The sequence below is a fragment of the Cyprinodon variegatus genome, unplaced genomic scaffold (assembly GCF_000732505.1).
Source record: "Cyprinodon variegatus isolate N-32 unplaced genomic scaffold, C_variegatus-1.0 Scaffold68, whole genome shotgun sequence".
In the NCBI taxonomy this organism is placed as follows: domain Eukaryota; kingdom Metazoa; phylum Chordata; class Actinopteri; order Cyprinodontiformes; family Cyprinodontidae; genus Cyprinodon; species Cyprinodon variegatus.
Window position 1 is genome coordinate 1,050,199 of NW_015150521.1, and position 12,878 is coordinate 1,063,076.

The following is a 12,878-nucleotide window of genomic DNA, read 5'->3' on the forward strand; positions in this document are numbered from 1 at the left end:
AGATAAAAATGCAGAAAAAAAGCAACACTTAATTAGAAATTATTGACCAAACTGAAGAAAAATCTCACCTTTCACTTAATGTTGACAGTTTAAACTCCTGCAGCATTATAAAAACATTTCAAATGTTATAGCCCAGCTAGCCTTAAAGCTCTCAGAACAAACAAACAAAAAAAAAACTGCTTGCGTTAGAGACAATGAAAAACTGCAAATAGCAGTGGATTTGTTAATAATATTCTTATAAAACGCCATTGCATTTAGATAATTTTAAGATTTAAGAGTTTCTTTTGTTTTCTGGGCTCAGCTCATATATATATATTTTTTTTTTTTACAAAATAAAAATGCAACAGGACACCATTTTAAAAATAAATAAACTTTGAGTTACAAAGTTTAATTCAAGCGGGTAACGTGGGCAGTGTGAGACCCACTCCCACCTGAAACTGTCCAGAGCTCTATACAACATGGGGCCATTTTATTTTATTTTATTTAGCATACTTTAATGGTTTTCCTAGTCTATAGAATTTGTGCTTGCTCACTCCATGTTATGAAAACAAACAGTATAATTTAATATCATTTACAGAAGAAAACAAAATCTGTCAACTTGAATCATTACCATCTGTACTTAACTTAGAAAATTCAAACTAAATGTCTACGAAAGATTAGTACTCAAAACCAAATAGCTCCCAAGGTTTGCTAGTTTTATGGCTCTGGATGCAGTGAGCAAGACCTGACCCCCCAATATGGTTCCTAAGCTGCTAGGTCCACAATCATCACAAAGAGACCAAAAAGTAAGAAGGTAACATTAAGGTAATAATAACTAAAAACATTTGTTAGTCCAATTAGCGCAAAACCCAACCCCCCAAAAAAGACATGCTTGTCAGCTGAAAAGGAAGAAATATTTAATGGAATACAAGCTAAATAAATACAAAACTAACTGGTAAAAAAGCAGTAGTAAATAAAAGCACAGATTGTTTGGCTGTTACAGTTTATGTGCCAATGTTTGTTTACAATAGTGCAATTTTTAAGAAACAGTAGTAATAAATGTCTACAAAAAAAAAAGTCTTTAACAAGCAGTGGTAAAATAATACAAAAACAGAGTGCTTTCTAACAGTAGATCCCACAGTCAGAAGAGGGCTCGCCCACACAGGTAGAGCTTATTCACTTATCAGTAATGCAAAGTGTCAAAAGATGCAACAGTTGAACAACATATTTGTGTAGATAAAGGAGATGGCCCCACTAAAGGCAAAGTTTCTGTGAAAGAAACAGTTATTAACTGCTGCACTAAAGGATTCACAGTAAAAAAAAAATAATAAAAATAATATTTCCACATCCTGTTCAGGCTTCTTACAAGAAATGAGACCTGAGCTTGCTCAAAATGAGCCCAGCAGCTCTCTAAATTAAATTCTAACAGAGATGAGCTGATAAATGTGACAGCTGGAGGAAGAAGGAATGCCAGTTATTTGGTCCATTTACAATAACAAAAAAAAAAAAAAAAAAAACTCACAGTAAGGTGACCTTTTTGTTTAAAACTTTGGCAGTGACTACTACCAGGGCTGGTTTAGCATAACCTCTTAAATAAAAAAAAAAAGGCCTGACAAAAAACAGGCAACTTTTAGCATCTTCAAAGCAAAGCAGATAAACCATTAACAATTCACAAAAACAATGTTTGGTCTCTTTAGTTTGGTGAAAAAGCTGCAGCCAAATGAGCTCAAAGAGATTACTTTGGGTTTGGTAGATTAACTTGGACAGCTTTCTTTAAACCCAGGCCTCTTGAAAAGCCTCACACCAAATGACAATGTTTACTAAGTAGATAACCTTCAAGTATAAACAGCTGAGATTTTTTCCTAAAGTGGTGTGAGACTTGGGAGAGACTTTACATTGGAGAGAAGAGGTGACCATTTATCCGTGTGTGTGGTAGCTGTGGTGGTGTTAGATTTGGGGGAGGTCAAGGCACGCCTGGGAGGCAGGGCATATGTATGGGGATAAAATAATGAGGCCGATGGGGTGTGTGTTTGTCTGAGGGGGTGACAGTTGGTGGGCAATGCAGCGGGGGGAGAAGGGACAGATGGAAGGAGATGCTGCCATTTTCTACAGCTTGTTGCTTTGCGTTGTTATCAAGTTTTCCACATGTTAACCGTCGATTTTGCGGAAACTCGACCTGCTGTAGGAGTTCCTGCAAGAGAGGGAACAAAGTTTTATTATAGCAGGAAAAAATTGGGGGACATTTATAAAAAAGCAGGTCATTATGGTCCCAATTTTTAATTTTCAAAAAAATCACTTATGTTTTACACCAAATATGCCTGACTCAATTGGACTTAAATTTGTTCTTAAAATATGTGCATAACATTTACGGGCAGCTGTATTTTAACACTCACGAATGCTTTTACATATTAAATTGTTAAAACCACCAAATATTTAGTTATTGTTAGAATGTTATATGAACGAAACAAGAGTGCAAGTTTGTGAAGTGAAAACAAAAAAAAAAAAATATTACAAAGATGAAACATGCTGGTCAAGATTCTCAGTCATCTAGATCATAGTCATTCCCAAAAAAGAAAATTAAAAAACCATAAATTTTGAAGACGTTTCGCTTTTCAATTTTTCAATTCAAAAAGTTTTGAATTTTGAATTGAAAAAGCTTCTTGGATGGGAAGCGAAACGTCTTCAAACTTGGAAACAAAGTCCAGTGGATTGTTTTTCAAATTGTCTTTTTTTTTTGTGGAACAAAGATGAAACGTTTTTATTTTTAATTACCTGTACTTAAAGGAATAGTCACATGGAAATCTGACTTTTTTATGTTAAAACCTGAATATGGCTTCACTTAAAACCTGCTGGAAAATCCAGAGTATGGTAGTGTTTTTTTTTTTTTAGTTTAAACCATAAAAGCCTTCACAGAGCATGATTCTGCTTATCCTCCTTAATAACAACTGTGGAGAGGTTCTAGCATTAGCCTGCATTGCTTTCATCACGCCTATTTCTATTTAAAAAAAAAGTGCTGATTCAAACAATGAGGGACTCACCTGCAGGTTTCGCTGCTTGGAAATTTTTACATATTGTGTAAGAGACCAGGAAACTATGGTAAAGTAACCATGGCAAGCTGCTAACGCTACATCCGCATTAACATGCATACACACATCAACTCTCATGAGTACTGCCACAAGAAAAAAATGGTATAAAAATGGGCCTGAATGAGCTCCAGTTCATTTTTTCTCCTCAAGCTGAAAGGAACATGAAGCTCTCTAAATTCAAAATTATTCAAGGACTGCACATGTAAAATAGCAGGTTATTATGTTGCTTAAGCAGTGAAGCCCTTTTGCTAACATTTCTTTCAGTCTTGGCTAAAATGGTAAAACATCTCAAATTACAAGCTGGAAGATTGTTTAACCTTCTCAAACAAACCTCTGAGGCCTTACACAAACAGCTGGATTTATTTCTTCAACAGACTTAAGAGGGCATTGGACTAAAGGGGTCTAAATGCAAATTTGTTACTTTTTAAATTTTTTAAAAACATAAAAAGATAAATAAAAAAATTTACCTTAACATTTACTCCCAAATTCACAACATCGATTGCTTTGCAGTTGTCTAATAAATTAAAGTTTCCCATTCTAAAGAAACAATATTGAAAGCTAAGGCAGTATGAACACTTTTGAAAGTGTAAAGATATAATTGTGATGAGATTTGGTTTCATGTTGCTCCATTGTTACAGTTGCATGAGCTCATTCTGGGAGCCCCGACATCTGTTAATGTCTCAGATTACCGTTGTGTTTGGAGGGTCTGAACCGGCAGTGGTCTGTACAGCTGGGGGATCTTGCGGGTAATGAGGGGACCCAACGCTTCTTTTAGTTTGTGGTAGTTTCGCTCCAGCTCTCGGTGGTATTCTCTCTGGTCTGGCCCAATCAGGGCCTTATTCTTCTTCAGGGCGTCCTCACACCTGCATCACAAATAGCAGAGGAGAAGCAGACAGTAGGGATTTATTTTTCTAGGTTACACAGCGGTCTGAGCCTGAGGTGTGGAGCGTGTCATCACCTCTTGGTGAAGTCCTTAAAGCAAAGCCGCAGTTTGTTGTGATGGCGAAACAACTTTGGGTCCTGTGGAATGTCGGAGAGAAAGACCTGCGCCACCTCAAGGGGACCCTGTGAGGGGGAGGAACTGTTACATATTGACTGAGGAATGTCTGAACCAGACTTCAGGCTGGATTTAAAGGGGCTTAATACTTCAGAGGGAGGTTGACTTTGACATTTCAAACATTATAAGGCTTTTGTTTAAATCCAGCACCTGGTTGACAGTGGTTCCCACACAGCCCTGCAGCACCATTTGAAGCATCTTAGGGTCTGCAGGGTCTTGATTTGTAGCAAAGGCAAGCTCTTGCGTCTTCTTCTGCATGTCTTCAATCGCCACCTCCATGGGAACCAGGATAATCTGGAGAGCCAACCAACAAACAGAAAAAAATGGTTAAGAAACAACTATTGCATTCAAACGCACATGATATTCCTGTGGAAAACTACCTCCTCCTTGTGGATGACGTTGACTCTTGTCTTTATATAGGGGAAGGCGTGAGACGTCGTCAGGATGGTTTTGCGCTTGTACTGCTCGTGCAGGTCGCCGTGTGCCCGGCCATCCAGGGTGAAGGGAGTGCAGTACATGAAGGTGCGAAGGTTGTAGTTCTTGTCAAAATAGGTGATCCTTTCCTTCAGCTCATAGGTGTCAAAGTATGGCTCAACATAGGTGATCTGGAGGAAGGCCTATAAAAGTAGCACCAGTTAGTTTCTTTCTAGGACTCCTACTTCTTTATATTTATAACTAAGGGAACATATTAGGACACCTTGTTGGGATCCAGTTTGGTTTTGTCGACTGGATTGGAGTCCTTGATAATTTCAACCACATCATCCCCAAACCTTTCAGAGTAGAACTCCTGCAGAGTGAAAAGTTTCATCTTTAAGCTTTTCATAAATCACTAGTGACACCTTTATTAGGATTGTGATAAATCAGCTTGCCTCCAGCCTGTGGGAGATTTCAGCTAATTTGGTGATTGAAGGCTCCTTGTAGACAAACTCCTGCTCATCCAAATCTCCAAAGCGGCAACCATAGAAACCAACTCGGAAGTAGGTCCCAAACATCCTCTGCAGACTGGAAATGGGATTTAAAAAAATAAATACAATAGTTAAAGTAATCTAGAAGAAAGAAAATATACTGAAAAGACAGTTCAGTGGCATCTGAGATAGGGCTATAAAACACCAAGCAATGCAAAAAAAGCTTATAAAGGCAAAGTTAGTCAGTTTTGTCAAACTCACCAGTAACATGCCATCCACAAAGGGGAGAAACAAATAGAAAATAAAAATAAAGGAGAAAATATTGTGAGTGTAAAAAAACAAACAAAATGACTGCATATTTTGCTTAATTTACTGTATTTAATCAGTGAAATGAAAACATTACCTCCCATCCTGAACTCTGCAGACATTGAAAAGAGAACAAAAAAGAAAAAATAAGACACAGAACAAAGTGGGGTTTTTTTGTTTTAAAGTGATATTCTTTAAATAACAGTCCACTAACTTGGTTGTAGACTTTGTTGAAGGCTTCCTGCAGCTTCCCATGGACGGTCGCCAGCTTTTTGAAGTCTCTGTTGGCTTCGTGGATGGGTAACAGAATCTTGTAGACCTCATTTATGGCTTCATACATGGCAGCCTGGGGTGGAACACAATGCAACACAACGTCTACACATACTTCACAATCAGTTTGCTATGTGTAGCCTGTCGCCATGGAGTCAGAGAATGTGAGTGGTACCATGTTAAAAGAGGCAGCTGCTTGCTCCAAGAGGCCCACTAGGCCGGACTCGCTGAAATACTTCCCAGCACAAATGCCTTCCTCCTCAGGAGACAGGACATCATCTGACACTGCTGACTCCTCTAATACGTTAGATGAAATATTCTGTGAGAAAACATGGAGGATTAAGATAGGCATTATTTTCCACATACAATATAATCCATACCATAATCTTTTGGATTCGTATATTCTGTCAGATAAACAAAAAGTTTAAGGGGAAAGAAATCTTCATCAACATTTATATTTGGCTCCCTTTACTCTATTAATCAGGGCAACAAGTTGCCATTAGAAATAGTTAGATTAGTAAACAGAAGTTAACTACATTAAAAAAATAAGCAGCTGTTCCTGAACCGACATCCTGAGGCTGAAGATTATTAATTAGAGAAGTAGCAACTCCAGATGAGCTGAAAGGACCCAGAGCTCAGCAGGAAATATCTCATAATGAGACAAATATCAGCCATGCCTTCTAAAAAGAATACACTTCATAAAAGAGATGAAAATGAATGTCAATAATCATCTTTGCAGTTTGCCACAAGCCATGCAGAGGGCAAAGCAAACATATGGAATTGTGTTCAGATTAAACAAGAGCGCAGGATAAACTATACATCATTAAAGTAAACCCGCCTTACAGAAACAAAAGGTGGGGGATGCCATTGTTTAGCAAGAACAGAGAAACCATTTAGACATGAAACAGAATGAAACTAAATACATCTCCAACCAGTGTGACTGTTTATTTATCAATAAGAAACGTAGAAAAATACATTTCACCTCCTGCTATATAATTTTTTACAATCTGTGTTGGTCTACCACATTCAATTCTGATAAAATTACGTGTAAAATGACAAAGTTCCAGGCTTTTAAAAACTTTCAGTAGACTTCAAACATTAAGTGTTAGGAACTTACCTGAAATGTAACACAACCGATTGGCAGGTAGCGGCAGTCCTCCAGCATGTTCAGGTACTCTGCCACAAGTGCTGCGCTGTGGACGAGGCAGTGGGCCGCCTCGGCGTGGTTCCCTCTTTCAGAGTGCTTCCCTGCCATGTTCTGCAGCCATGTGAGGCGCAGGTCAGGAGAGTTCTGGTAGCCTTTGGCAATCCTGACATAGAGAATATATGTTAAGTTATTTCGGCACCATTTTTCAGCAAAATAACTTATCAATGTGTTTCTTAATACCTGTACATCAGGTCAATAAGCATTTCAGGATCCTGCTGATGCTCTTTCATTTTCACAGTGTCAGTAAGAATCATGTGCAGGTTGAAGACCAGATCCTGGACCTGCAGTTTTGAAACCACATTTAGCAAATTTTTCACACTTTTTGTATCTAATGAATACTCTAAGAAGAGGATCATGAGTACATTACCTGATCAGGGAAAGGTGTCTCACGCAGCTCTAGGTCCTCCTCAGCATATGTCAGGATGGTCTTTAGTGACCGACGAAGATGGTCTTCATTGAAGTTCTGTGATGTTCCCACTAATGATGACAGAGACATGGTGACCTGCATCTTTACCCGGGCAAAGTTCTGAAACAAGACCCGACACAAAGAAGGCAGCTGTGAAATACGTCATTATAGGCTATATATGATAAACAGCTGACAAAAGAAAGATACTTCAGAGTTACCCTGAAACAGTGATAAACCTACATTTCCAATCTCAAAGTTCTGTCTCATGAGGAGGTAAAGAGAGGCGGAGGCATGGCTTCTGACACAGCTAACACTGCTGCTGCAGTGACGAAGGAGACGCAAGCAAAGGTCTGCACACAGCTCTGTGTCCTCTTCAAACAGCATCTCTGGAAACTTCACGAAAACACAGAGTTGGTTGACAAATTATTCGAATTAAGTTCTGTTAGTTATTTTATGAGCTTAGAATAAATGTAAATTAATATTTTTTTGCAATCTTCTACATTATATAAAACGATGATCAACTATCAGAACAGAACGTGCTCTTACCTTGAAAACCAGAGCTCTCTGTGTAGTGAAGCAGTGCTGCAGGAAGAGGGCGCTCTGGTTTCCTGCCATGCTGTGAAGGATCACTCTCAGGACTCCACCGAGAACGCTCTCCTTCAGCTCAGATGCAACCACAGTCTAAGGGAGAAAAGATATGCAAAATACTGAAGGAAGAGAGCTTAATAAATAAAATAAGAAAAGAAACCATTTACATTTTTCTTCAATTTTCACCTTAACTATAATTTCCAGTGTGTCCAACACTATGAGAGATGCCTCTGTAGCTAAGTTCCCATCCACCACAGACTCCTGCTCCATCTCTGCCTTACTCCTAGGAGAGTTTAGGCAACAATCATCAGTATATTACATACAAAAGGATACAGCTGTATGAAATCATATTGCTTTATTTTAATTTTATCACTTAGATTAGCATACTTGTCAATTCTGTCAGTATTTTGTTTCCAGTGGGTGACGTTCTTTTTCCACCTGACGTTTTCCTGGCTGCCGTATGGACTCCTTTCTGTAAAAGCAAAAACAAACAATGGTGAATGTTACACTTAAACAGTTGCAGACAGACACTGAAGCATTATCCTCTCATGCTCCTTACCTCTGCAGCGGCGGACCATTTCTTGACGGGCTCCGATAGTTCCCAGTATGGCTTCCTCCAGTCTTGCTTTCATGTCCTGAGACTTTTTAAATGTCAGGCTGTTTATCCTCTCTAAAGCTTTCCTTCCCTACACAAATCAATCAGAAAATGTCACCAGTGTTAGCAAAGCCATATCTAATTAAGAGGTAATATAGCACTTTAAAAATTGTATTCTTAAAATTTCATCTAGTTGGAATAAAATGACACAAGAACCTGACAAAACTGGAAGTGCCCTAGTTTACAATGCTTTTTATTTAAGTTTAACAGTTTAGGTACACAAACCAATCTATCTTTTTTTTTTTTAACCCTTTTTTAAACTATAATTTCCACAAATTAAAGATACTCATCTGGTCCATTTTGGTTATCTGTAAACCTATATGTATTTGTGGGTGCAGATCTTTATTAAAGAGTGAGCTTTCTATATAGAAACGAAGTTTTAATTCACTAATTACAAAGACAACTGATACATACACCCTTCATACGTGCTCAAGGTGCAGGACCACATTTCAACTGAGTTTGGGCATCCATGAGAGTGGGTTGAGCTTAAATACATTAGCTTTCCATTTCTTTCCATTAAAAGAAGAGTAATGAAATGCTTCCTAACAACAGGTTGTGATCATTCCTCATTATTTTACCTTGTATTCAAAACAGGAAACACAAAGATGAAGTAGATCCAGCAAGCGGTTGATTTGTAGAACAGACAAATCGGAAACCCAGCGCTCCAGGAGGGATGCATCTGCGTTCTTCAGCACCCACAAGAAGCACACCAGCAGAGTCCGGCTGCACTCAGCAGACAGAGAACTGGACTGGCGACCAGCCTGGGAGAGAACAGAAAAAAAGAGAAGTTCAAGAGCAATTCCTGGGATCTGCTTCAGAATAAAACCTGACAAAAGTAAGAGAGAATGTGCTGCCTCCTGTGAAGAGGGAGACCTGGAACCCATCAGGCTTTGTGGCCCAGGAGAGCAGTCTGAACCTTGTCATTATCACTTACCACAGAGGGGAGTGCAAATTGGTTGGCTTTGGCGTGTGGTAAAGGGGAGCCTGCGATCGCCATGGCAACAGACTGACTGATAACATTGCCACTGTCTGGGTCAGTATCTTCAAAGTAGGTAGAAGCATGGCGAGCACGTGCAGTCGAGGAGTCTGGTATAAGGAAAGGAGTCCGGAATGTTATTATTCACCAAGATTGTTTAAAAGGTTCTGGAAGCAAAAAACATTCCACTGACCACAGAAATCATGGAGCTGATGCAGGGACTCCATGACAATAGGTAGCAGGGGCAGGTAGAGCTGAGCAACATGCGCTCTAACCTGGGGGTCCTTGTAACGCGTGTCTGCATCATGGCTGCACAGCAGTGAGTGAACAGCACTGATAGCCTTTTTGTGAAGGAAGGAAACCCTGCAGACAACAAAAGGCTTCATAAGACATTGTTTACTGAAAGTTTGTGTGTATCAAGTTAATTAAAAACCCAATAAGATAAACTTTTATCTCTTCCAAATACAGTAGCTTGTAAAAGTATTCAAACCACAGTATCTACTTCCCATTTTTTTTCAAATTAAAATAACTAAATTCTGTGCATTTTATGTGCCACTGTGTGGCATAAAATAGTCATTAAGTTATGATATTATGAAGGAGAAAAATCCAATTGCACATATGGTCTCCTTCTGACCAGACTGGGTTAGAACTATTTAGCAGAGAAGAGCAGGAAAAAGAAAATCTTGTCTAGATGAGCACAGCTGGTGGGAACATGCATCATATATCTAAGTACAGACTTGGAGAACTGAACACAAAACACAGCGTGCTTTTTAGATTTTTCTGGATTAAAATAAAAAGATACAGAAAAGTATAAGGCTGTAAAAATGAAAACCTTAATAAAGAGGACTGATTTTGCACAGCACTGGACATAGAACCATTAAGAACCTACCCTTCTCCCTCAGGATCCAGAATGAGCGAGAGCTCAGTCAACAGCAGCCCTGACAGGAAGTGCTGCTGGCGAAAAGGGACCGACAGCTCAAACATGGTGGCCACACCATGGTCTTGCACCACACTTGAAAATGCTGAGCCCTGAAAAACAAAAGATATTTTAAAATCGTAATGTAATGAGCAACATACATCTGTATGAGTAGCTAAAAAAAGAAATATCTTTAAACCTGATTTAGAAATATTAAAACCACAAACAAATCTAGATTTCTGTATCTACTCCAGTACCTGTGAAGTAGTGGATGAGGTAGAAGGGGAAGGGGATGCTGGAGGACTCAGAGATGAGCAGGGCAGGTTTAGCATGACATAATGCTCATGGCTGCAGACAATACGCATAAAGTCCATCCTCAGGGCATTCAGAGAGCTGGGATTTTGTGTTGTGTGGAGCTTGTTAGAGATCTGTTAAACAATTTGTTGAATGGAAGAAGTTAAGAAGAGAAAGTAGAAGTGGGTAGTCTGATGAGAGAATTAATGGGCACCTGTTTGTAGTAGGAGCGAATTAGGTTGAACACAAAGCCCCGGTCCATCAGAGATAGCAGATCGTTAAGGAAGAAGGCCAGACTGTTATTTAACCTCTCCACAAGCTCCACATCCTGAGAGGGTGGGAAGAAAAACGGACAATCAATAACAAGGAGAGAGCATAAAAGCGCATTTCAATAACTTCAGTTTCATGAAAAACGTTGAAAACTAAAGTCATTATTAAGATTGATTAAACATAGGGATCATTATGTCTCATAACTGCTGAAAATACAAAATTAATTTACTAGCTGTACAAGGGATAGTATACACGACCAAGATTTTACATGTTTAGCTTTTTAAGAAGTATGCCCATGAATTATAAAGTATATTCACTAAGACTAAGCTTTTCATTTCCTGTTATTAGAAGCACCAACAGCAGATCATTACGTCTTTATTGCATATGTGTACCTTGTGGTGTCGGCTGGCAATTTCTGCACTAACAGCACACACAAGTGCTGCTATATCATCAACAAAGCGGTCAGGGAAGCGCTGGCGTCTGGGAGCATCTAGCTTAGATGTCAGGAATAAGTGGTGAGCCATGCTCTTGGTCTGCAAAATGGGAAAGGAATGAACACTTAAAAGGTTCTTAAGCTACGAGTGTTCGCTTTAGAGATACAGAATTTATATGGTCATTTAAAATAATTGAAAATTCACTTAAAAATACTTACCATCAACTGGAAGAAAAACCAAGCTTGTTGCAGTGCTGCTTCCCTCACTGTGCTCGTGCTGACGACCCACTGTAATGCCAGCTCCTCATGGAGCAACTAGATACCAACCAACACACCAAGTTTTAGCTTACAAGAGAAAATCATCTCAAAGCAAACAATCTATAAGAGTTTTTTACTCAGGTATTGATATTTTCAAATCCCTAAATGTACTACTGCCCTTATAATAAACACACGTTTAGATAGCTCCATAAAAAAAGATAAAGAAAATGAAATGAAACTATTTAACATAAGAAACAGAACTCGTGGGTATAGTTAGAGAAGAATGATTTTTTTTTTTAACAGTTTGTTACAGTAGATGCCACTTTAGTTTTACCTTCTTCATAATTGGTCTCGTGGGAACAGTTAACAAGGCCACGCTGTCCAGAAAGGCAGACATGCGATTGCAGCTGTGGTCGCTTGCCTGACATGAGGTGATGGTGAGGTGAACACAGAAATGAGGACAGTGATGTGAAAATGGGTGGGTGAAAATGGGTGGATGGGATGGAGTGCTTTTTAAGAACTCTGATGAGGCTGAAAAAAATCTAATGAGTTGCAGGCAAGCCTCTGTGTTAGGTGACAAAAAAACAGCTTGTCAGGCAGCGGGAGAGAAAATGTTGGAAACAATGGAGAAAAAGTAGTCACTGATCATGAAAAGGAGGATGAAGTTTGCAGAGAATGGGTCCGTGCAGAGTCAAATTACAACCTCTGAGAAATGTGATTAATAAACCCACAAGAGTTGAGCAGAGGCTTCGAGAGACGAAGGTGAAAATTAGGAGGAGGAGGAAGGAAGGATTTGGCACCTGCTTGAGTTCGCAGCTGGAGTTGGGGTTCCGGCGTAGCACAGATCTGGAGCCCCCAGGGGCATAAGCAGAGTTTACCCAAGAGTGGGAGCGGTCAATGCCCTGCCAAAAGCACCCAACGAAACACACACACACACACACACACACACACACAAACACACACACACAGTGTGGCAAGAGGCAAGACACAGTGAGCAAAGGGAGGCCAATTAACACCTGATTCAGGCTAAAATCAGGAAGAAACAAAAATAAAGCTTGAAGGAAATAAAAGGAAAAGGGTTCGTGGGGGGGGAGAAGCAGGTTAGAGGGAGCAAAAAACTGAAGGAGCTAATAGAAACACAAGACAGGGACAAGAAGCACAACTGTATTAACTAAGCAGTGATTAACTGCTGGAACAGTTCTCAGTCGACTTCAGCTTAATGAATCTGCTGTGAAGAGTCAAGACACTATTATTAAATTAAAATAACAGAAT

At 39.3% G+C, this 12,878-nt stretch overlaps 1 protein-coding gene across 2 annotated transcripts in view; it reads right to left on the bottom strand.

The window, feature by feature from the left end:
* Nucleotides 1–883: 883 nt before the first annotated feature.
* The window catches only part of LOC107083094 (dedicator of cytokinesis protein 7-like), a 32,340-nt gene continuing 20,345 nt past the window's right edge, over nt 884–12,878 (bottom strand). Inside the window, exons 23-50 of one of the 2 annotated variants that reach the window (XM_015372066.1) lie at nt 12,407–12,508; nt 11,941–12,027; nt 11,568–11,663; nt 11,308–11,448; nt 10,860–10,973; nt 10,609–10,779; nt 10,325–10,464; nt 9,629–9,798; nt 9,394–9,545; nt 9,038–9,220; nt 8,364–8,490; nt 8,192–8,276; nt 7,991–8,087; nt 7,763–7,897; nt 7,457–7,609; nt 7,178–7,336; nt 6,991–7,091; nt 6,721–6,913; nt 5,779–5,922; nt 5,548–5,679; nt 5,431–5,445; nt 4,992–5,117; nt 4,820–4,909; nt 4,503–4,739; nt 4,273–4,416; nt 4,024–4,130; nt 3,755–3,928; nt 884–2,170 (exon numbers count right to left, since the gene is read on the bottom strand). In XM_015372066.1, the coding sequence (XP_015227552.1) occupies nt 2,128–2,170; nt 3,755–3,928; nt 4,024–4,130; nt 4,273–4,416; nt 4,503–4,739; nt 4,820–4,909; nt 4,992–5,117; nt 5,431–5,445; nt 5,548–5,679; nt 5,779–5,922; nt 6,721–6,913; nt 6,991–7,091; nt 7,178–7,336; nt 7,457–7,609; nt 7,763–7,897; nt 7,991–8,087; nt 8,192–8,276; nt 8,364–8,490; nt 9,038–9,220; nt 9,394–9,545; nt 9,629–9,798; nt 10,325–10,464; nt 10,609–10,779; nt 10,860–10,973; nt 11,308–11,448; nt 11,568–11,663; nt 11,941–12,027; nt 12,407–12,508 (3,618 nt within the window). In that variant the 3' untranslated portion in view covers nt 884–2,127. The remainder of the gene's footprint in view (nt 2,171–3,754; nt 3,929–4,023; nt 4,131–4,272; nt 4,417–4,502; nt 4,740–4,819; nt 4,910–4,991; nt 5,118–5,430; nt 5,446–5,547; nt 5,680–5,778; nt 5,923–6,720; nt 6,914–6,990; nt 7,092–7,177; nt 7,337–7,456; nt 7,610–7,762; nt 7,898–7,990; nt 8,088–8,191; nt 8,277–8,363; nt 8,491–9,037; nt 9,221–9,393; nt 9,546–9,628; nt 9,799–10,324; nt 10,465–10,608; nt 10,780–10,859; nt 10,974–11,307; nt 11,449–11,567; nt 11,664–11,940; nt 12,028–12,406; nt 12,509–12,878) is intronic. The other variant, XM_015372067.1, reaches the window with a different exon arrangement.